A 22,714-nucleotide genomic window follows, 5' to 3' on the forward strand; every position below is an offset into this window, starting at 1 on the left:
GTAACAAAAATGAAGTCCAAAGCTTATTCGGTGAACAGGAGATACAGTGAACAAAACCATTAACCAAGAAATTGTGAAATATGAAGTCTCTATTACTAAGCTGTAATTAACTTTTTATGGAGTGCTTGTGATTCTACAAGCTAAATATACCCCATTAAATCTTAGAACTCAAGACTGCAAGAAATTCAGAACTGCTGTTTATATATCATGTTTCCTGTATGGAAAGTTCATCCAACAACCAACAGAGTTAAGCATTTGATAATACTATATTATTAGTACTTACCTCAAATTTGACTGCAAATACTCTGCTATTTAATAGTAAGAAAAAAAAAAGATTTTCTGCATTATAGACATGCCCCTGGCAACTGGACATATTTATCTATGAAGTTATGAAAAATTGTTTAATTAAATGCTAATAAAACTGAACTACAGCAACAGTCATGCTTTTGATTTTTAAATACTGACAGGCATTTTGGGAATGAATACAAAGTTGATGACTAAGCTCAGGTAAATATTGTCAAATAAGGAAGCAGTGTTGACAGAGCAAAGATATAATAGTGATGTGAGGACACATGGGTGCACCTTTAATTTTAAACAACTGGAACTGGAAATTCTAACTGTGCCAAGCAGATTTCTTTTTGCCAGCTCTAAAAAAAAGCCTGTTACTGAACTGTGACTTGAATCTATGGTCTCCAAAACTAGATTCTCCAATTCAAATTTCAGATGTCAACCTTGGCAATACAAATTCAGTGCTTATTCATTCATTCATTCATTCATTCATTCATTCATTCATTCATTCATTCATTCACACCCCACTCTCTTCTAATTTAGTCGTTATGTCAGTTCCCACATGTCATAACAACTACCAACCACGAAGGGTGTAGTGAGCACATGCATCCATGATTGACTAGTGCTGCAGTCAATGACAGGGCAGAGTAATACCACCCCTTACACCCACAGAGCAGTGCCAATTTGCTTTTTTGGCCCCCCGCTACTCAGTGATCATTTATATTAAAAAAATAAAAAATAAATAACTGAGAGAAAATAGCATGCACGGCCCTCAACATCTCTGCAAGGAACTGCTGCATAAAACACTTCATCCAGAGTTAAAAGTCAAAATACACCATTTTGTAAAGATGGCATTTTTTGGAAAATGTGTAAAATAGCACAGATGATAATGGAAAATTAACAAATAAACTTGCTTGAATACACTTTAATACCAATAAATATTTAAAATGGCACACAATACAATTAGTTCTTTTCAAAATGTACATTAAAAATGACAGTTTGGTTGTACATATTGTGAAAATTTAATAGCTGGGAATTTAATTAAAATTTTATTGGTAGTGCTGCAGTGCTAAGCAAATTGGCAGGTATGCCGGGTAGAAATAAAATTAAAAAGGAAACAGCAGAGCATAAGAATAGTCTTCATTAAAGTCCAGACTCTCTGACTTTACTGTCTGAAAAGGCTGGCATATAAAGAAGCTAGATGTAACAAGTTTTTTCTCTCCTCCTTTTTGTTTCTCTTAAAAATCAAACAGAATTTCAAATATTCCATTTTGTTAGCCCTAATATGGCATACAGTTCATTCAATCATCATTTGTTTTTTTAAGTTATCTGTACTCAATGTGGGATGGCTCGACACTAGCTCCAGCTTTAAAGAGATGAAGTAGCAATTCCCATATTAGTTATATTGTTTTCACAGATTTGTTGCATAACCAAGTGAAAAGATCAATTAATGGAAATGTACCAGGTCAGGATTGGAGTGGTTTAAATATGAAGCCAGCAGCAGAGGAGTGCTTTGTAGCAGGAATAACTACACCCTGCTTCTGGAGCTCTCGAAGCACATCCAATATAGAGTCCAGCTCCAGTCTGAATGCCTCAAGCTCACTGCTCTTTCCCTGAGCCAGCCTCTTCCAGCGAACCACCTCAGCCTCCTGCTCCTGCTCCACCATGGCCCGTGTCTGAGCAATCATCTGCAGCATGACAAACAGTAATAAAATGGTGCCTGTGTTTATAGTGTGGGCTTGTGTTGTGTGAACACCATGCATATACCTGCTTTAGTTCCTGCTCACGCTGATTGTATCGGAGTTCCATTGTATGGATTTTGCGCTCCAAACTGGCAAAGTGTCTCAGCCCAGGACTGTGGAGCCCTTTTGCCTGCTTTAGCTCATCTAGAAGCTTTGTCAGCTTTTCACACACACACACACACACACACACACACACACACACAAACACACACACACACAAACACACACACACACACACACACACACACAATTTATCAAGTACTACAATCCTGAATAGTCATGAAATTAGATTCATTTACTTGGTTGTCAGTCCTTGTTTTTGGTTGATATACTGGTTGCCAATTATTACCTTTACCTTATTACATGGGTATGATCACAATGAGGCATAATGGATTATTTGTAAAAAGGTGCAGTATGCAAGAAGACTGTCCAAGCAAGATCTACGTGGTAGACCAATGGCAACAAAAAGAAATTCATTTATAATTCTTTAGCAAAACACCACTGAGTGCATTAGCACTAAACACTTAACTCCACTTTACCATATGAAGGTGATACCAAGGTGAGTCACTTCATCTGTGAAGGCTAACGAATGCTGGAATTTATATAAATACCTATCTACTACATAGATCCTTAGAAGAGGAATAGAGGTAAAAGACTGGAAAAAATTGTTCTGGGTAGTTGTAAAAGTGAAAACAATGGTCAAGCTGTGTATGCATTAAATTGACAGAAAGGCAAAATGTATTAGCATATTTTAGGAGATCTTCAATGATGAATATTGGATAATGAAATGTCTTGGTTACCTGGCTCTGCAAAGTCTCCTCCCGGAGTTTAGACACAGAAAGAGCATCTTTATTACCCTGCAACTCCTTCAACTGCTCACGCAAATGAAGCACCATGATCTGTAACACATGAATACACAAACATATAACATTTATTTAACTATGTATACATAATTACAACTTTGTATCTCCATAAACTATATCTAATTATCTAAATTATGTAAACTTGAACTAGTTACTGGTCAACTTTTCCAAAATATATTCATCCTCTTCTAAGGATCATTCAGAAAGTAGTATAATATAGTAAAATTAAGCCTGGTCCCATAATACAGAATGACCTTTCACTCACTGAGAACAGCCTGGTGTGCTACACTATATGCAGCACCTCAGGGTATGAAGAGGGTGGTAATAAATGAAGGGGCTCAGAGATAAGAAAGGATAAAACCATAAAGTGCTTTGAAAGTCCCAAGATATTTGATCCCAATATGATAAAAGCCTGTTAACAGAGCCTGTTACAAAAAAGCAGAAGGGGTGTTGTTAATCAATAAAAGATTCAATGAGGGCATATACAAGTGTTTTACTTTCATGTCATGATGGCAATGGCAAGCATTGTCATGGTTATCAAAAAATGCAGCTTTGAACAAGACAATGTTCAAATTTAGGCAATGAATTTAACTGTACCAAAGTTTCTAACAACTTGAGGGCGATTAACAATATTGAGTTTTGGGTCTACCAGCAACATTTAAGTTTCTTCTGAATTTAAGATAAGGAACAGTTTGTCTAGGACACATATTCTGTATTTATCTTTAGATCAGAGATAACATGCCTTACTTATAGGCCTGATGTGGAAGAGGGGTGATGGAGTTGGTGCTTTAATTCTTTTGAGTCTTATCAGCATAGAAGTGAAAGCTGTATCCATGACTATGGACAAATCTGACAATAGTTGAATGATATAACATTATTATAAAAGGAAGGGGACCAGAAAATCAGAGAGGCCATGCTTAATTTATATTTCTCTGTAGTGATAAATTATTCACTGTTAATATTAGTGGTACAATTCTAGGGAAGCACCTGCAAACCCAGTAGAGAAGAGATGGTAAATAAAGCATTTGATGGTTAACAGTAGGGCTGGGTATTGGATCTCATGATACTTGCAAACCATGTATCTCAAACTATTACTATGACTCACAATGATCACAATGTTTAAAGCTCAAAAATAATAAAATAATGGTATTGTTAAAATTTAAAAACAGATCAGCTTAATTAAACGCTTCCTGAATATACCATAAAACAAGGCATAAGCCAGTAATTTGGATATTTAATAAATAATTTGTAACTGTGCAGATACTGTTGCATAATCTCACATACCGCACATTCTGCCATTGTAATAGGTATTAAGTACGTACTTGTATCACGTTGAGCTATAATAATAATAATAATAACAACAACAACAATAAAAGGTAAGAACAGATAGATATACAAATAGATTTATAGAAAATATTGATGAAGCACTTCAAAGAATTGACAAGACGGTGAAAACGAAGAATAATAATTCAATGGTTAATCATAGCAACTGCACAGCTCTAGTTTACAGTGCTACAGTACTAGAATGCTGCAATGAGGATGATGAGGAGGAAGAAGTTAAGAGGACCAGACGGAAAGCAGAAAGTCATTAACCAAAAGAGCAAACTTTTTAGTGTACTGTGTTTAACAGATTTGAAGGGCTCATAAAAAAACATTTTCAATAATAAAAGCTTGAAGTTGAACAGCTTTTTTGAGCAGTAATTTTCATTAATTCAGTTAAGGGGAAGTTTGTAAATTGGTCTGTAAATATCAAGAGATTGCTGTGTCAAGGATAGGTCCATCTGTATCATTTTTAAAAGGCAATAGGGACTAAGACAGATGACTGATATTTATTTTTCAAAAAAAGCAAAAGGTAACAGACGGAGATTGCTGTTTATGGTCCTAACTAGTGGGTTCTGGGCTTACTTGTTTCTGGCCCTAAAGTCTGGGCAGGTGTTCTGGGAAGGTGTTCAATATTCTCAATCCTTCTGAACATTACTAACACAATATGCATATTCATTTGTTTAGTAATACATTTAGGAAAAAAAGGTTTTAACATTGCCAGTGGTAATACTTTGGTAATGCTTTTCATATTGACAGTGGTGCTTAAGGCCAAGAGGCTGTGACTGGTCTTTATATGATTATTTAGTCGAAGTCCTAAGCAGCATGAAATATTAAGTCCTAGCACAGTTTCAAATCCATGACCATAAAGCAAACAGGTTAAAATCCAACTGCAAAACATAAAAACAAAATGTGAAACGGATATTAATGATGAACATTTGCTTAGGGGAAAAACTGTAAAACTTTTATGAAACCACTGGCAGGCAATTAAAACAAATACGTTATAACATGACAATCTTTAAGGAATGTGTGAAATGCTTGATTATAAATGGAAGCTAACTTATGTTACCACTTCATATGTGTCCACACCTCAGACAAGCTTACAGTAATGAGCTGATAAGCCAGCAAGCAAATTGGTTGCAGCGCTGACATGCTCTTTCTAATAAACATGTTCACACAGCTGGTATCTATTAATAGCATAAACAACATAAGTGTCTCATCGCATTTGTTATTCATGTTCTTGAAATCTGTACAGCAATTTCTTGCTATTTTAAAACATTTTTTTGGTTTTATTTAATATGAGTTCATTGTAAAACACTGAGTGCTGTTGTGGTAGATAAATAAAAAAAACAAAAACAAACCTCATGTGCCTTGACTTGATTCATGAGTTCAGCTACTTTAGAGGAAGAGTGCTCTAGGGCATGGCGAGCCACAAGGTGCTCTATCTCTCTTTGGTGGTCAACCTTGAGTGAGGCCAGCTCCTCTAGAGTCCGCTTCTGAGCCCTAAAGACGATACAGCACAGCTTTATCAGGGTTATCTACATTGCGCATTAGATATATCAGTCTTCTTACAGTCTTTGTTATTTACCTGTGGAGTTCATCTTGTGCTTGTGTGACAGCAGTCTGCAGTAAAACCCTCTCCTGCTCCCAACACATCTCCAGCTGCTCCTGTCTGAGCCTCAGCCTCTCGTTTTCCTTCTGCACCTCAGAAATATGTGACCCTGAGAAAGCCCTGGGTTGGTATTCCTTCTCATCCTGGGTAGGGGGGAAGGTCTCAGTGGGCATAGGGCAGTCTTTGGCTGGGACTGGGTACTGCCTGGGCTGTGTACTGCCACCATCAAGGCTTGGAGCAAACAGCATGGTCCTCCTCTCTCTCTGCAGGCGCTCCACAGTACGGTGTAGGTCCTGGATGGTGCGGCTCTTGCCTGCAAGATCCTGGGTCAGGCGCTCGATGCGGGCTGTCTGAGCTGCATCTGTCTGCTTCTGGTGTCGTGAGGGGCTACGGGAATGGTTGTGTGACTGTGTCGTGGGTTTTGCCTGCTGGAGCTGCTCCTGCAGAGTGGCCACTTCAGCCTTCAGAGCAGTCACTTGGCTCTGGTAAGCCTCCTTCAGCTGCTCCAGTTCTTGCTGCAGCAACTGGGCGTGATTCTGTGACTCCTCAGGATAACTGCTTGGCTGCTCCTGGATTTGCTCAGCTAACTGCTGCTCCAGCTCTGAGATCTGCTGTTCATACTGGAGCTGCAGAGATATACCAGTTTTTGATATATGTAAGTGAGCCAGAATAAGATGGAGACATTAAATCATCATGTACCACTAAAAATCTATGCCATAGAAACAAAGTGGGAAAGACTACTTAGAAGAAGGCGGAAGCATTTTGCTAGTTTTAAAAATCTTCTGGTAAACATAGTAGCTAATAAAAGTTGAAAGAAAACCATTTGTAAAATGTAAAATGGCTGGAAGGTAACAATGGTAATTGCCATTACTTGACAACCTAGTCATATCATCAGATGACACAGAACTGCTTGTATTTGTTTTGCTGGGCAATAATTTCTTTAGTTCATGGTTTAAAACAACAAAGATAAAACAAACAACAAACAAAACAACAACATAAAACACTACTCTCCAGAGTTCCACTGTGCTCACATAACTGCAAATTAAGAGACAAGCTAGGTTATAGTTTACATACACAGCAGCAGTGTTCATCTTGGTCAGAAACAAAACCTTGTTTATTTTGAATGAACATAATCTCAACAATATAGCACTTTGCATATTAAACCGAAAAATATCCACAGGAAAAGAAACCAAAGGCAGACTGCATGCTGATCCTTGAGGTCTCAGTTGGGCACTGTCCATTTCAAATCACTATACCCTTACAGATGTATGGGTAAAAACTAAAACTAAAATGTGCTGCTATGTGCTTCGTGTTTGTCAGTTTTTGGCCACAGGACCGCTGTTGCATGGATATTCTTGTGTTGGGGTCAGATGCTTTTGAACAGAATCCTTCATATTTTAAAACCAGATTCTGCACTAAAATTAATCAATTGTGACTCATTTTACAAATGAAACCACTCATGCTATCCAACCGGCAAAAGCACAAGAAGCACAATCAATAAAGGCATGGATAAAAGTTGGATAAGAGCACAGCGTCAAGGCTGGGATTTATTATGGAACTTCTAATATAAATTCATGGAATGAATGAATGGAACTGGAGAAACGGAAGACCTCCATCTTGACACAACTTGACGAGAAAATTAGGCTGCTCTGTATAGTGCACATGATAGCACACGTCAAGTAATATATCTAGATGACCACTAAATTAAAAGTTAATGTGCAAAATCACCATTATGAAGGTAATGAACCTAATTGGGTTAGACCATAACCGATGTATTTAAAAATAATGAATAGGCGGAGCTTATCTTTAGAAAAGCCTTCCTCTGTACGTTTTCGGGGGCAATTAAATGTATGCTATTTAATTTGTGCGTTTTTACATTGTTTTATTTTGTAGCAAATCTATCTGGCAAGCTAGCTAACCTCTAAAACTGCATCTTCTTTATTCGCATGTTTGTTGTTAGCTAGCAAGGTGTTGTGTTTGCAAACTAACGTGCTAAACGAAGGCAACAGCTTGCTGGCAACTAACGCTCCATTTTTGCTTGTTTGCATTGGTACAAACGTAGCGTTAATTCTGGACAGAATTGCTGGCTCTGCAGCCATGTAAAGATTAATGTTCCAGTATAACGGTGGTATTTCTTCTCGTTTAAACGACGATAATATTAGCCACTACTTTCTCGTGAAAAGTAGTTAACAGATTTAACAGTTATTTCTTTGTAAATTTTGGCTTTGTTGGCCTTGAATAGTACGTCTAGTACGGCGGTCGTGAAGACCTGTCACGCTGCAAATGAAAAAACGCACTGAAACTACACAAAACTTTAGTCGTCAAAATGACACATGCGCTACATTGCTACGCGATGCAAAGTCATGGACGCTATACAAATTCAGAAACACTATTTAAAATAACATGTGCATTACATTTCTGAAACGCGGTGCAAATTCACAAAACAAAACTTTGGATTCGCTGCAAGTCCAATCAAAACAACAGTGGAAGTGTCGTTTCCGGGGACACGGAAAGGGGATGGACATTTGTATAATAGTCATTGGTATATGGTTTAGAAATAATAACTAGTTTATTCGTGCATTTATTACTTCTGCCAGGTTGTAAAGAATACAGATACATCTCAAAATCTCACTTAACACAAATGTAAACCTGAGCCTGCCAGTCAATAGCTAGCTGGCTACATTGATCATCACCGTCCAGTTAAACCTACTGAGATCTTGTCTAATACAACTCAGTTTCTGTCTACACTCGAGTTCAAAATTAGAGAACAATTTCTGAACACTTGATTTTTTCAGAAGTAATGTAATCTTCATTGGTCAACATTTGAAGGATTTTTTGTTAGGAGTATACCATGGCACTAGAACAGTGTTTTACAAAATAACCAAGGTATTTCAACATAAAACCTTTGTTTTGCAGAAAACACTCATCAAAATTAGAGAACAGCAATAACTAGCACAGAGAAAGATTACAACAAAATTTTCTGAAGGCTACAACAGTCACCAATCAGTAGGAAGTGTACAGGCTATTGCTTTGAATGACTTCAGCACATCTGCGGCCACGGGACACCACTAGTCTCTCACACTGCTCTGGTGTGATTTTGGTCCACTCTTCTTGCAGTCTCTTCCACAGTTCGGTGACTGTTGTGGGTTTCTTGGCCATAACTGTCACCAAAGATTTTCCAGAGGTTTTCTATTGGGTTTAGATCAGGACTCTGGGCTGGTCATTTCATTTTTTCAATGTTTTCAGTTTCAAGGAACTGCTTTACCCATTTTGCTGTGTGATAGCGGGCATTGCCCTGCATGAAAATTGCTGGCTGATTGAGTGATGAACACAAGGAAGGAACCACGTGTTGTTGAAGAAGGTTCTGATACACACTTGCATTGACTCTGCCATGTAGCTGTATGAGAGGTCCAACTCTTGCTGCCAAGAACATTCCCCAAACCATGACACTTCCTCCTCCACCTTTCACTGACTTCTTTGCACACTTTGGGTTCAGTCTTCCCCCAGTTTGTCCACGAGCATGTTTCTCATCAGACCCAAATAAATTAAACTAGCTTTCATCATTAGAGTGAACTCTGGATCACTTCTCGTCTGTCCACACAACATGCTCCTCAGCAAAGGTTAGTCTAGCCTTTTGATTCTTTCTGCTAATGAGAGGTTTGGTCACTGCAGAGTGGGCTTTCAGTCCAAATGCTCTTAAAACGTCGAGACACTGTATGATGAGACAGATCCTTACCCTGTTCAGTGCTGAACTGGCAAGCGATTCCAGCTGCAGTGTTGAACCGATTGCCCATGGAGATTCTCAGCATTATCCTTTCCTCTCTTGCATTTGTCTTTCATGGGCGACCAACCTTCTTGGGGAACTTGAATGAGTTTCTGATGTTGTAAAGATGCAATATTCTAGAAATCACAGACTTGAAACGACCAGCTTCTCTTGCTATGGCTGATAGGGTCACCCCTTTGGCCTTCATCTGGACAACCTGCAGCCGGAGGGGTTTCAGTCACTTTGGACTGGCTCACTATCTTGCAAAGTCTGCCAGTTAGGCTGCCAGTTAAATAGGGTTCATCAGATAATTAAGCATTATCAGATTAACACCAATACATTGCAGGTATCTGAAAGTGTTCTCTAAATTCTGTGTTCTTTTTCAATCATCTCATTTAAATTTTTTATACTGTGCTTTAGAATATATACAACTCATGAAATATGCTTAAATACTGCTCTTTTACTCCCGTTAGGACAAATTCACATAGGACTACACAGTGACCTTGACATTTAGGAAATTGCGTGCTGTTCTCTAATTTTGATCTGCAGTGTATATACCTACATTTAGTGTTATTGACTTCAAATCATAATGTGTATGTATGTAAAACATCACACTTCAGATATGATAGTAAGAATAAGACAACTGACCAGCTGGTCATTGTAGTAGATCAGCTAACCAAACTGGTCATTGTAACAGACCAGCTAAACTATCAAATTTGAAAGAAAACGTAGTCTGTGCCATGCATTAGTAACACATTCTCAATGCAGCTAGCTAACAAAGTATTAAGACAGAAATTTAGTCGCATTAAATGGGATTTTTATCAGTGTTCTTTAAGGCTGCGTTCTGTATATTCTAGAAACAGTAAACATGCAAGAATACTTTTCGGAAATGTAGCATGTGTTTTCGTTTTGATGAATATGCTTTGTGTAACTGCAGCACTTTTTTTAATTTGCAGAATGATGGGTCTTTGCAGTCACCGTAGAGGATTAAGACAACTACAGTGAGACTGCTCGGGTACCGCTAACTGCAGAGTAAGCAGTAACCAATTAGCTAGCTAGGTTCTTCTGCCTCCAAGCTGCCTTCAGATAAATTTTGAACATAGCTATGTGATTTTGCACATAAACCATCAGTTGAAGGCCCTAGCACTGACCAACAAAAGCAGTTGCGAAATGGCTATCCAGCTCGTAGGACAAATGATAACTGCTGGGACCCAATTTGTGTTTAGATGCAAGACACAGCATAAGAAACCTTAAGTAAAACTGCATAATAAATGTTGATTAACCATAAACTGTCTTTAGTTAATCCTTAAGTAAATTAAATGTCATTATCCTCTGAGTGATAAGATCTCATATTAAGTTTATGCTGCTGTTTATTTAAAATCAGGAGCACCAGTCCTCCTTAGTAAAAAGCTTACTGTAGAACTCAGCACAATCATTGAAGATTGAAAGGTCAATCTGTAGTTAATTTCTTACAACGGGTCATATCTAACATAATTAATTATTCCTGGAATAATTATGTTAGATATGACCCGTTGTAAGAAATTAACTACAGATTGACCTTTCAATCAAAAAGAAGCAATTTCTGTGGGTGTTGAATATGTAATATGTGCTACATCACTCAATGTTTACCTGCAAGTCCATAACGCATTTTAGAACTTACCGAATACTTTAAAAATTAATGTGTGAATGTATGACTGAGGATATGTGCAAATAAACCCAAAAAAACCAACCCAAAACCTGACTCTCTAAACACTGATGTTTGAATCATTTACTGCTGAGTTAAACATGCAGGCTGGATGCCATCATTTGCATCTGGCATGGAATGTTTTCAATGTGTTTACCTCATATTGCAGAAACGTGAAGACAGCATAGCAGGATGTGAAAACCACAGCTATTTGTGCAATATTATGCCAATTTACTGTATTTTTTCAGTTGTGCGATGCATTTTAATCAAAGACACCACCACTATTACAGTTTTGGACAATGCACATTTACTTTTTAAATATCAATACCAATTTAGTCTGCAGAGTGCAGAACAAGCAAAATGATGAGATCACTTACAAAGAATCATAGATTGCTATGAGTAAGGAGAAAGGGGTTTTGAATATCCTTGCCATCCAGCATAAAAAACGTGAATACTCCTTGCACATTCAACACCAAGAAAATCTGCTCAGGACACTAAGCAGCTAAAGCAGCTGTCTACGCTAATGAGGTCTTTTTATCATTACCTTGACTCGGTGGAACTGCTGCTCCATGGCTCTGAGGGAGCGTTTGGCTTCCTCATCACAACCTTCAAGCTCCGCCTCCAGTCTGCGCACGCGTCTCTCCAGCAGTGCCACTGTGTGGTCCACAAGGGGAACTGCACCCTCTTGGACTCTGCCCACCTCCTCCTCTCTGCCAGCGCCAGCAGCAGCAGCGGCGTGAATGAGGGCAGGCAGGGAATTTGGATGCCTGCGCCGCAGGATCTCCTCCAATTCCCTCACCTGGGACACAGGTTACTAATATAAGTGTGCTGAATACAAAAGTTAATCTTGCCACTGCAGTTGTTCTTAAGCAATTATTTTCAGGCATGTTTTGAATGGCTTTAGAGGAACAAAATGCTTTGAGACAGACAGGTGGTTTGCATAACTAGGACTTTACTGTTGTTGTGCTGAGGATGCTAAGCCTATTGTGGAGACGTGCTCAGAATAAGTGAAGCATGCAGAATAAAGTTGCTGTCTCCCTAGGCTTAGGAGTTCAGAGAGCATGGAGCCCTCCCTTGGCTGCCTATTCCCAACCTGCCGCTCAAGGTCCTGAATCTTCTTAGCCTCGCCAGCCCTCTCCTTCGCCTTCTTCTGCTGTTGGTGGGTTCGCTTAGAGATCTCCATCTTAAGCTTCTCCACCTACAAAAAAGAGACACATTTTACATGCACCACAATGACTCAGCAGCATAAGCACTATGCCAGTTACAACAGTATAAAAACAACATACAGCCAGTAGAGAAGTAATATTACACAAAACACAAGAAATGTGTCAAAACATTCTTCAAACAATAAAGTGACTACCCTTTTAAAAAATGCAATAGAGCTAAGAAGAATTAGATATCATTTGGATTTGGCAGAATTTCATTGCATTCTACATGCAAAGAAATAGTAGTATGTAAATGGAAACAGGAATAGTTTATTCTTAATAGGAAAATAACTGCCATGAATTTGAACCATACTACCCCTTCCCCAGATTCCACTGCATAGTTACTTCCTATCCACACAAAACATTATGAAATACGTTTACATTACTGGGTCTTTCACACAAATACTAATAGTTAATTAGCCTGTAGACAATATGTGGGAGTCAGGAACCACATATCTGCATATTGATAAAATGAAAGCATGGAAAAATGGCCATTTTATATAAATGTGAGCTAGCAGCTAAAACAACAACTGTGTATAGAAGTGCTCAGACACTTTAAGAATGTGGGAGGGCTTTAAAAGCAAATTCATTAACGGAAGGCTTATATGCATGGGGGGCCAAATGGAAACATACAATTAATTTATTAAAACATTATATTTGCTTGTTTTATACATGCAAAAGCAGATCTATATTTTCAGTTGAATTCTATTTGATTTGATTATAAACCATTTGAAAAGAAATAAAGCTTTAAATCATACCTATTAAAGTAAGTAAACATTTTTCATGTGCATTAGTCTGTGAGATATATATATATATATATATATATATATATATATATATATATATATATATATATATATATATATATATATATATATATATATATATATATGTGTGTGTGTGTGTGTGTATGCAAGATTATGTATGTAAATGTATGCATTTTACTGTACATTCTAAGAACTGATTTGGTTAGCACATAGCATTTATCTACTGTGGGACTTATTTTGTTCATTAATAGGTAAAAAATGATTTCTTGTGCAACTTCAAGAAGAGGCTTTATAGATAATAATATATACAAGGACACTTCAAAGCTACAGACAGATTTTTCAGCCCTTCAATCATGAAGGAGATAACTGCAAAGCTCATTCAAATAAACAAATATTACAACTATAAAATTATTTTAAAAATTGTCTTGCCTCCCACATAGCTAGATCAGAAGTTCTTAACTCTAGTCCTTGAGAAGATGTGGACTGACTAGAGGTCCATGAATGCTGGATGACAAACTCAGTCGATGTGACCTACTTTCAAAACATTACCTCACAACGGGATGTTTTTTGGTCCAAGCTTAATCAGAAATTTGTTTGGGCTGATTTTTAAGTATGAACTGAATGTGCTTGCGTATCCCATTGTTGCTACGTAAAAATTAAACACTGGCATGCAACGTACTCAGTGGTGCAAATCGCAACCTCACAAAACACATATGTGTCAGTCTGATGTGTGTTGCACATGCCTGACCTGCTCTGTGAGTCTCTGTGTCTCTGCATTGGCTGCCCTCAGCCTAGCTGCGTCTTTGTCCAGGAGCTGCTGGTTCTCGGCGTACCACTGTAGCCTCTTCCTCAGGCCCACCACCTCCTCCTTATGCCTCTCCTCCTGCAGCTTCAGCTCAAAGCCCTTATCACCTGGAAGAAACCCACACAGATACGGGGGCTCACGCTCTAAGAAAGCCTCTCATTTTACCATGGACAGATCTGTAGTTTAAAACACCTCCACTGGCCCAGTCTACCTGAGGTGTAGATGACCTGCACTTTTGCCATGTCCCGCTCTTTTTTCATTGTTTGCAGGTCCACTTGCAGGGCCTGATTTTCTTGTTTCAGCCTTTGGATTTCCTCCTGGAGATGTGCTTCTTTTTTCTACACACACACACACAAACCCACACACACACACACACATAAACCCACACATCAAAACAAGCAAACTTTTCTTTAGCTGAGAATCTTACCTGCGCAGTCTGCAGCTGACCCATTAGCACTTTAACACTGCATCCTGGGTCTGCTACAGCTGTAATTCCCACAGTCTTCTGCTTGCTGATGCTATTTAACTGTTCCCTGGAAGGCACAATATTAACACATTAGGTTAGTGATGTTTGTAAAAGCAGACACGCATGAAAGATTTGCTAAATAATCTGAATCTATAATAATCGTTTAAACACTTTTTTTTTTCATATTTAAAATGTTGAGAAGTACATGAGAACTGAAACTACTGTGACAACAAACTAATTGTGACTGACACAAGCTAAGGCAGGTCCTATGTAAAGCTGTGATTGTAGTAGCCTTTTCAATATGTTTAACTGGAATTTACATACAGAAGCAATGGTGTCTGAGTGTTATATGCCCTCTGGACAAGCTAGCTCAGTTATGCATACAGACAAGAATATATTGAAATACATTACTCCATTCATTGCACAAGTTTATTCCAACCCTACAGATACTAAAGGTACAGATTTGTATAATATCACACACACGTGTCACACGTGCATTGTATAGCCCCACCAAAAGTGTTGCAGAAATCTAACATCAAATACAAATATACAGATATGAATTTGTTAATGAATGTCAAAGTACAATGTGTATCACAAACTTGCATCATTTTAAAAACACATGAGACATAGTGTGAAAAGGGCCTGAAGGAAAAAATGAAAGAAAGGAAAGAAAAAGTCTTACTTAGTGAGGGCTAATTCTGAGAGTAGCCTTTGGTTCTCTGTAAACATGGCCTCTTCATTATGTTTACTTTGTGCCTGGAGGGCCTTCATTTGCAGGTACAATTTTTCATTCTCCTACAAAGACAAAACTTAAAGCATTGAAGACTTTTTCACACAAGTAATTTAAATGTTAAATCATTAATCAGCTAATCAACACAGAAAAGCAAATACACAGCCATTTTGCGCTCAGCGTTTTAAGGCACATTTAAGAAAACCAACAAAGCACAAATTTACAGAAGCAGGATTTAAATTAACATAATTATTGGTGAATGCTAAATAGTTTCTATACTGAAATAGTTGCCAAAACCCCTATCTTAAAAGACATGCACACTTGGTGCTTAGCTTACCTTTTATGTGCTTCAGGCACAGACAGAAAAGGAGAACTGCCTGCTTGTAGACGTTATGTAATTAGTTAATATTAAGGTTGTAATGGTCCGTGCATTTGTCCCTAATCATCATGGTATGGATGTTACGGTTCAACCTCAAGCTGTATGCCACGGTTCAACCTCAAGCTGTATGCCATTAACAAGTTACCAACATGCCATGCAGGTCTAGGTCTAGGTCTAGCTAAACTTAGGTCTTTCACTGTTCTCAACAGCTATCTTTCCTTCCTGATCCTCCTATTAATGTGTAGGCATACTTTTATTACAAATTTGTTGATTAATAAGTCTCCTTTATTGGTCTTGTTGATCGATATGTAGATTACATATAGGTAATATGTAGGTTATTCCCATAGGTTGTTTAAAATAACCTATTATTTACGCTTTGCTGCAATACTCTTTCCTTCTCTTTCATGTTTTTAGGTTGTAAGGTAGTTCAGCCAATGTGTATATAAAAATAATGGGCAATTCTAAATCAATATAGTATAATTATTTTGCATATGAACTCATGAATCACACTTAAAGCCACTCTAATTTAAAGTTATGTTGTAGAGCAAGGACCTATTAAATTAATATATTTACATTTTAGGATAAGAGACAAGAAAAAAAAAAAAAAAAAAAAAAAAAAAAAAAAAAAAAAAAAGACCACATTGTGTAAACTGCAACTTATTGCATATGTGCTCTGTATAGGTGCAAAGACCAGGATGAAGATGCTCTCTTACCATGTGGTAGCCCTGGATTAGAGTCTCTTGTTCCTTCATCTCTTTCTCAATCAGTTTGAGTTTCTCCTCTGTTACAGGGTCTGAGGCCTCACCAAAATTCCATCTCTGCTTCTTGCTGGCCTCTTGCACACTGTGTAGCTGAAGATCGAGCATTTCATGGTTTATAAATTTTTATCTATAATTATACCAAACAACTTTCTTCTAACTCATTATCATTATCAATAATGAGCCAAGAATCACTGCACATGGTAAAATGTGTGTACTTTTTAATATTTATTGTGGGTATTTTGTAAATAATAAAGGCATGCTTGGACATCAAATTATAATGCGGCTTTCAAAAATACACAAAGCTAATGCATTTAATTCACAACTAGTAAAACTATCAATTCTTACTAAAGAAACAAACATTCAGTCTTATTACCATTCAGCATATATGTTCACACAGAAACTCTAAAAGAGCTCAAATGTGGACTAACAAGACTATAACAATAAATCTTATCTAGGTTAAGCAGAGGTACAGAAGAACAGAACCACTGAAAGCTTTGTGATGCCTCATCTCAGAGGTCCAGGCCCTCTATTACAAAACACTTTCAGAAATGGAGGACATGAACTCATTCACTATTACACCCACACACAGCCCCCCCCCCCACCAACACCAACACACACACACACACACACACACACACACACACACACAAACATAGGGGTGAAATGAACACCATGGCAACCAGTGATGCAGAAATATCCCCCGAAGGGCCATTCCATTAAAACCCACACATTTCTCAGAGAAAATGAAAAACATGGTAAGCCTAATTGTTGTTTAGGCTGTGTTATTCTTCTGGTTTTCTGCTTGGTATGCCAATGTCCATTCAATCTGACTTCACTGAACACAAGTACTCACGCTTTCAGCACTTTTGCCTGACCGCCCCCTTTATCTACTGTTCCACTTAGTGAATAACCTAATGGCCTTTATATACGTATGTAGTTATGTGTAAAATAATAGCAGCGTGTTTAAAACAACTGAGAAAAAGCTCAATCCTCATAACAGCATTTATTTCCATATACACAAAGGCACTGGGAGCACTGCACATTCAATTCCAAATGAAAACATGAACAAAATATACATTTTTAAACTGAAAATGAAGAAAAAAGAATAATGGGCTGTTCAAAAAAACAGCAGTGTCTTCATTTTCATTTACAAATTCAAGTATTTACAGTATAAACTGAAAGTTGTTTAAAGATTTAGCTTTTCTGTTGATCACTGAACTGATGTTTAGTTGTATAACCTTTATTTCTGACAACTGCTGTACATCTGTGTGGCATGGAGTCAACTAACATCTGACACCTGCGAACAGATATTTTAGCCTGACTGGACTACATTCCAGAGTTCTTCTGCATTCTTGGGTTTTGCATCAAAAACAGCATTTTTGATGTCACTCCACAAATTCTCAATCGGTTTGAGGTCTGGGAATTGGGCTGGCCACTTCATAACATTTATGTTGCCTGCTTGCTGGTGTGTTTGGGGTCATTGTCCTGCTGAAACACCCATTTCAAGGGCATTTCTTCTTCAGCATAAGGCAACATGACCTCTTCCAGTATTCTGATATATTCAAACTGGTCCATGGTGCCTATTATGCGATAAATGGGTCTGACTCCAAAGTAGGAGAAACATCCCCAAACCATTATGCTTGCACTTCCATGTTTCACAGTCTTCACAGTGTACTGTGGCTTGAATTCAGTGTTTATGGGTCATCTCACAAACTGTTTGTGGCCTTTAGACCCAATAAGAACAATCTTGCTCTCATCTGTCCATAGAATGTTGCTCCGCTTCTCTTTAGGCCAGTCAATGTGTTCTTTGGCAAACTGTAACCTTTTCAACAGATTTTTTTTTCCAACAATGGTACTTTACGAGGGTTTCTTGCATATAGTTTGGCTTCATGTAGGCGTCTTCTGATTGTTGCAGTACACGCAGGTAACTGAAGATTTCCTTTGATTTCCCTGCAGCTGATCATTGGATGCTTCTTTGCTATTCCTTTTATTCTATGATCTATACGGATGGTAGTATTTCTTTTCCTACCATGTGTTTTGGGTTTTGTTTGGCATTTTAAAGCATTTGAGATCATTTTAGCTTGGCAGCCAATTATTTTCTGCACTTCTTTATATGTTTTTCCCTCTCCAATCAACTTCTTGATCAAAGTTCTTTCTCCTTCGGTACAATGTCTGGAACAACCCATTTTACTCACTGAGCCCTCCTTCTTTAAATAAGAGCTATAATTGACACCTGTTTCTTCATAGAATAAATGACCTCACTAATTGAACTCCACACTACTATTAATTTGAACACGCCCCTTTCATTAAATGAATCATTTACACCCAATTAGCAGTGTGCATGTCATGACTGTTGATTCTGTTGGTTGCCCATTACTCGGCTACAACTAGTCATGAATTTGTTCCCATGTTGTATTATCTTTTCGGCCAAAATCAGTAATTAAATACATTAGTGATGTTAGACTGCTTTTATTTTGCACATAACTGTATATATAATGTCAGTGTTAATTCAAGGTACCACGATTCACTGAGTCCCCTTAGTACAGCGCTGAGCCCTTACAACACCCGTAAAGCAGCGTGAGCCTGTGTAAGCACTTGCCTTGCTCTCCAGCATGTAAATCTCCTGCCGAAGAGCGCTGACCTCTCTGCTGTGCTCCTCCTGGAGCTGCTTCTCGCTGATGAGAAGTTCTCTCCCTCGGTCAGACAGACGGTCCAGGAAGGAATGTTCCGAGGCTCTGTCTGGACCCCTGTCACCTCTGTTACCCATCAATTCCTTTCCTGACTTGTGCTAATGGAGCAGACACAAAGGGAATCTGAGGGTAAAGTCTGCTGTTGCATCACTGAGCTTGTGGCCACTTGGCAGTGGTAGCTCAGTGGTTAAAGTACTTGACTTGTAATTGGAAGGTTGCTGGTTCAAGCCCTCTGCTGCCAAGTTACCACTGTTGGGCCCCTGAGCAAGGCCCTTAACCCTCAATTGCTCAAGTTGTACTCAGTCATAATTGTCAGTCGCTTTGGATAAAAGCGTCAGCTAAATGCTGTAAATGTTAATGTGGCCACTGCAGGTAGGGTGATAAAGCAGTCGTTTACTCACTGTTCTCTCGGTCCTATGCTGTGTGCTGCCATCTGACTGGGAAGGAGAGTCTGTCTGCAAACCACTGGCTTCCATTTGGTGTTCCAAGAATGAAGCAAAGGACTGTACTGAAGTAAGAAGCTCATTTCTAACTTTTAAACCAGAGTCAGGACCTGAAGAGAAACATGCAAAATGCTGTGATTAAAAGAAAAGCATTATTCATCATTTATATCTGTGGTTAACACCACTGCACTTACTCAGAAGACTTATGTATATATAATTATATTTTCCTTTATAATTTAAATGTATTTTTTTCCCAGCTGGAAGCTAAAGGTAGAGCTATATTGTCATAAATATAATACACTAAAGCACTATAAATATAAATTATATTTATTTACTTTTTTTTTTTTAAATCACCAGCAGAAAGGTTAGTACCTTTTCTGATGTGTGTCTGACTATGAATGGATGTCCTTTTGGCGATTTGGCTCCGACTCTTTCTTGCAGCCAGTGAAGATGGTGGTTTAACTATCTGACCAGTCTTGCTGGGTGCAGAAGTCTTAGGTAATGATCTCAGCCCGATCTCAGCTTCCTTATTTCTCCCAGATGGGACTGGAGCTTTTTTAGATAAACATGAAAAAGGAGCTGTGGTGTTGGGTCTACCCAGAACCTAAAATAAAGGTTTCATATCAAACCAGTGACCATCACTATCATCATTATCACAATCACAGGAAAGCACAGTGAGATGAAGAGGCAGGGCCTGTAGCCATAATCTGCAAGAAAAGACCAAAAATCATAATTTGCTCTTACTTTCTCTCCCTCTCAGGCCTTGAACTCCTGGTACTCTATTTATTATCTCTCTAGACTAACACACAGAAGAAACTTTAGGTGGTATTTAACAGAAATAATGAGCCAATAATGACATTTTTTGGAATAAATGAATGCAGAGAGGGTTCTCTGTCAGACAGAACTGAGGAAGAGTCCAAATACATATAGGATAGGAGGTAAATGTATTCATTTTTGTACAAGAGAGTGAAATCTTTGATTAAATTTTCAGGCACACTATCATTTTGTAATTTTGATCTATAGATCTACACCTGCAGTTCACCTGCTAGAGCAGGTAGGGCATGGTGGTAGTAACACCAAGGTCAACAGTTTGACTCCAAGACTCCATTTTATCCCCAGTGCAATTGTTGGTCAATGAGAGGGACAAGTGAAATGAAATTTCTTCAGGTTTCTGTATGTAAGTAGGTATGAACCCTTTGTTTCATTTTCAGATTTGAAAATGAAATGTTTCTATTTAATGTGATTTTATCAATTGTTATATTTAGCTTGATGTGTTTATGTAAACCAATTTTCTCCATTAGACGTATTAATAAATAAAGAATGCCTGCAGTTCTTCCTCACCTGCTGCTTTTTCCTGCCCTTGTTGGAGACACTGGTGGATTCCTGAGGGGAGATCTCCTTCTCCTGCATGAGCCTTTTTACCTCCTCGGTGATGTTCATGTGTCTCTGCTGGGGGGAGGCTGGGTTCAGCACCATCATTGTGGGCCCCTCGCTCGCCGTCCCACTGAGAGCCCCAGCAGAGACCTCAGTTTTAGCTCTCACAGGACTGTGATCTGAAGCCATCCTTTCAGCATTTACATCGACTGCTGCTTCACTGCATTAGACGTACAGATTCAATCTTTCCATCCTTAATGATTTCTGACACCAAAATGTATATATCCATCCGTAATGCATTCTATGAAGCTCACTTTTGGAGATGGAGAGGCGAGTCATATGTGAAACTAGAATCTGGTCCGATAGCACGCATAAGTTCCTCTGCAGTTGGTAAGTCTTCAACACAAAAACAAGGTCTTGATGGATTTTAATAGAGGGTCCAAGTACATACCTTGGTGATCTGACCCCTCCTGGCATTTAAAACCATGGCTGATCAGATCAAACCTTGACAACTTACTAAAAAGCTCATTATAAAAAGGAAACAAGATTCATTGCTGGACACCTGTCACTAATACTCACCTGACTCTACAGTGGAAACATGCTTCAGGGTTTCTCTGGAACACTTTGGAGTGACGGGGGAAGCAGGGCTCCTGCTGGGCTCCTGCTCTCTCTCCTCAAACTCCCCCACTGAGTGACTTATTTGTCTGTACGCCTCCTGCAGTGCCTCCATGTCGCTCACCCCACTTTGACCATATGACTGACCTGGAGACAGCAGTAAAGGCAGAGAGACATAAAGAAAGAGGGAGTGAGCATGTAAAGACTTAAAATCAAACAAGAAATAAGGAGGAACAAATGGGTTAAATAAAAAGACATGGCCGATAACGGTGACTACAGGGTGCACATTTTTCCAATATGATCAGTAGAGATGCGAACAAACCTGTGGCTGCTGGCCCTGATGCATCTGCCATTCTGGAGCTGGACCATTCTGTTCTCTTTACCACTTCACTGCCTAGAGGAGGCACTACAGGGCCATCCGTTGAGTTGAGAGAATCATGCAGCGACACTATAACAAGAGAAAACATCAGTGTATGTATGTATCTCTCTCACACACACACACACAAAATAGGTATGGATGCACACAAAATTGCTTACCTTTAGCCAACATCCCACACCTTTCAGGTTTCTAAACCAAACAAAAAGGCAAGGAAATCACCCATATTCCTTAACACAGCATGTTTAAAGTAATAGATAAAATTACACTGAGCATTATACATTTTTAGCATTTTACAAAGGCCAAATCAAACATCAATTATCAGACAAGAAATACTCAAAATATCTGGTTGGGAGGAACATTATTATTTTGTATTAATGGATTTAATCCTCCATACGCAAAGCTCTAGTCTGACAGTACAGTGGGGTAAGATGGCTAACCCCTAGGAAGAAAACACCAGTTAAATGACTAAAGGTAAACATGAAGATGCCAAATGATGCACTCACCTTCTCTATAGCTTCTTTGGGATAGTCACTTGCGTCATCATCAAAATCTTCACTGTAAGCAGGAGATTCTGTGTGGACACAAGTGACACATTTAGCAATCATCATTTATACCTCAAGCATTCCTTTATATAAATTAAATATATAAATTATCAAAATTATTCCAATTTAAGTTAGTGACAGCACAGCTTTGAGGAGGAAGGAAACAAGCTGTTTTTGTGGTCAGTCAGAGATGCAGTATGTTAGAAGACAAAGCTATATGCTTACTATTTATGTTTCTTGAGTGTGTTAAAGTGGCAGGTTGTTAGGTTACACTGCATGTAACCTA

General features: G+C 38.4%; 1 protein-coding gene across 1 annotated transcript in view; it reads right to left on the reverse strand.

Annotated features, from left to right (window-relative positions):
• Window positions 1-1,198: 1,198 nt before the first annotated feature.
• cep162 (centrosomal protein 162) overlaps window positions 1,199-22,714 on the reverse strand; it is a 31,161-nt gene continuing 9,645 nt past the window's right edge. Inside the window, exons 6-26 of the mRNA XM_027002276.3 lie at window positions 22,390-22,457; window positions 22,045-22,075; window positions 21,830-21,955; window positions 21,472-21,654; window positions 21,207-21,288; window positions 20,860-21,112; window positions 19,891-20,122; window positions 19,477-19,628; window positions 18,985-19,173; window positions 16,338-16,475; window positions 15,198-15,310; window positions 14,477-14,582; window positions 14,261-14,387; window positions 13,993-14,156; window positions 12,366-12,470; window positions 11,817-12,071; window positions 5,802-6,451; window positions 5,575-5,716; window positions 2,831-2,929; window positions 2,056-2,190; window positions 1,199-1,976 (exon numbers count right to left, since the gene is read on the reverse strand). Of these exons, the coding sequence (XP_026858077.3) occupies window positions 1,755-1,976; window positions 2,056-2,190; window positions 2,831-2,929; window positions 5,575-5,716; window positions 5,802-6,451; window positions 11,817-12,071; window positions 12,366-12,470; window positions 13,993-14,156; window positions 14,261-14,387; window positions 14,477-14,582; window positions 15,198-15,310; window positions 16,338-16,475; window positions 18,985-19,173; window positions 19,477-19,628; window positions 19,891-20,122; window positions 20,860-21,112; window positions 21,207-21,288; window positions 21,472-21,654; window positions 21,830-21,955; window positions 22,045-22,075; window positions 22,390-22,457 (3,572 nt within the window). The 3' untranslated portion in view covers window positions 1,199-1,754. The remainder of the gene's footprint in view (window positions 1,977-2,055; window positions 2,191-2,830; window positions 2,930-5,574; window positions 5,717-5,801; window positions 6,452-11,816; window positions 12,072-12,365; window positions 12,471-13,992; window positions 14,157-14,260; window positions 14,388-14,476; window positions 14,583-15,197; window positions 15,311-16,337; window positions 16,476-18,984; window positions 19,174-19,476; window positions 19,629-19,890; window positions 20,123-20,859; window positions 21,113-21,206; window positions 21,289-21,471; window positions 21,655-21,829; window positions 21,956-22,044; window positions 22,076-22,389; window positions 22,458-22,714) is intronic.

Source organism: Electrophorus electricus, chromosome 14, assembly GCF_041902795.1.
Source record: "Electrophorus electricus isolate QZ-2024a chromosome 14, ASM4190279v1, whole genome shotgun sequence".
Taxonomy (NCBI): Eukaryota; Metazoa; Chordata; class Actinopteri; order Gymnotiformes; family Gymnotidae; genus Electrophorus; species Electrophorus electricus.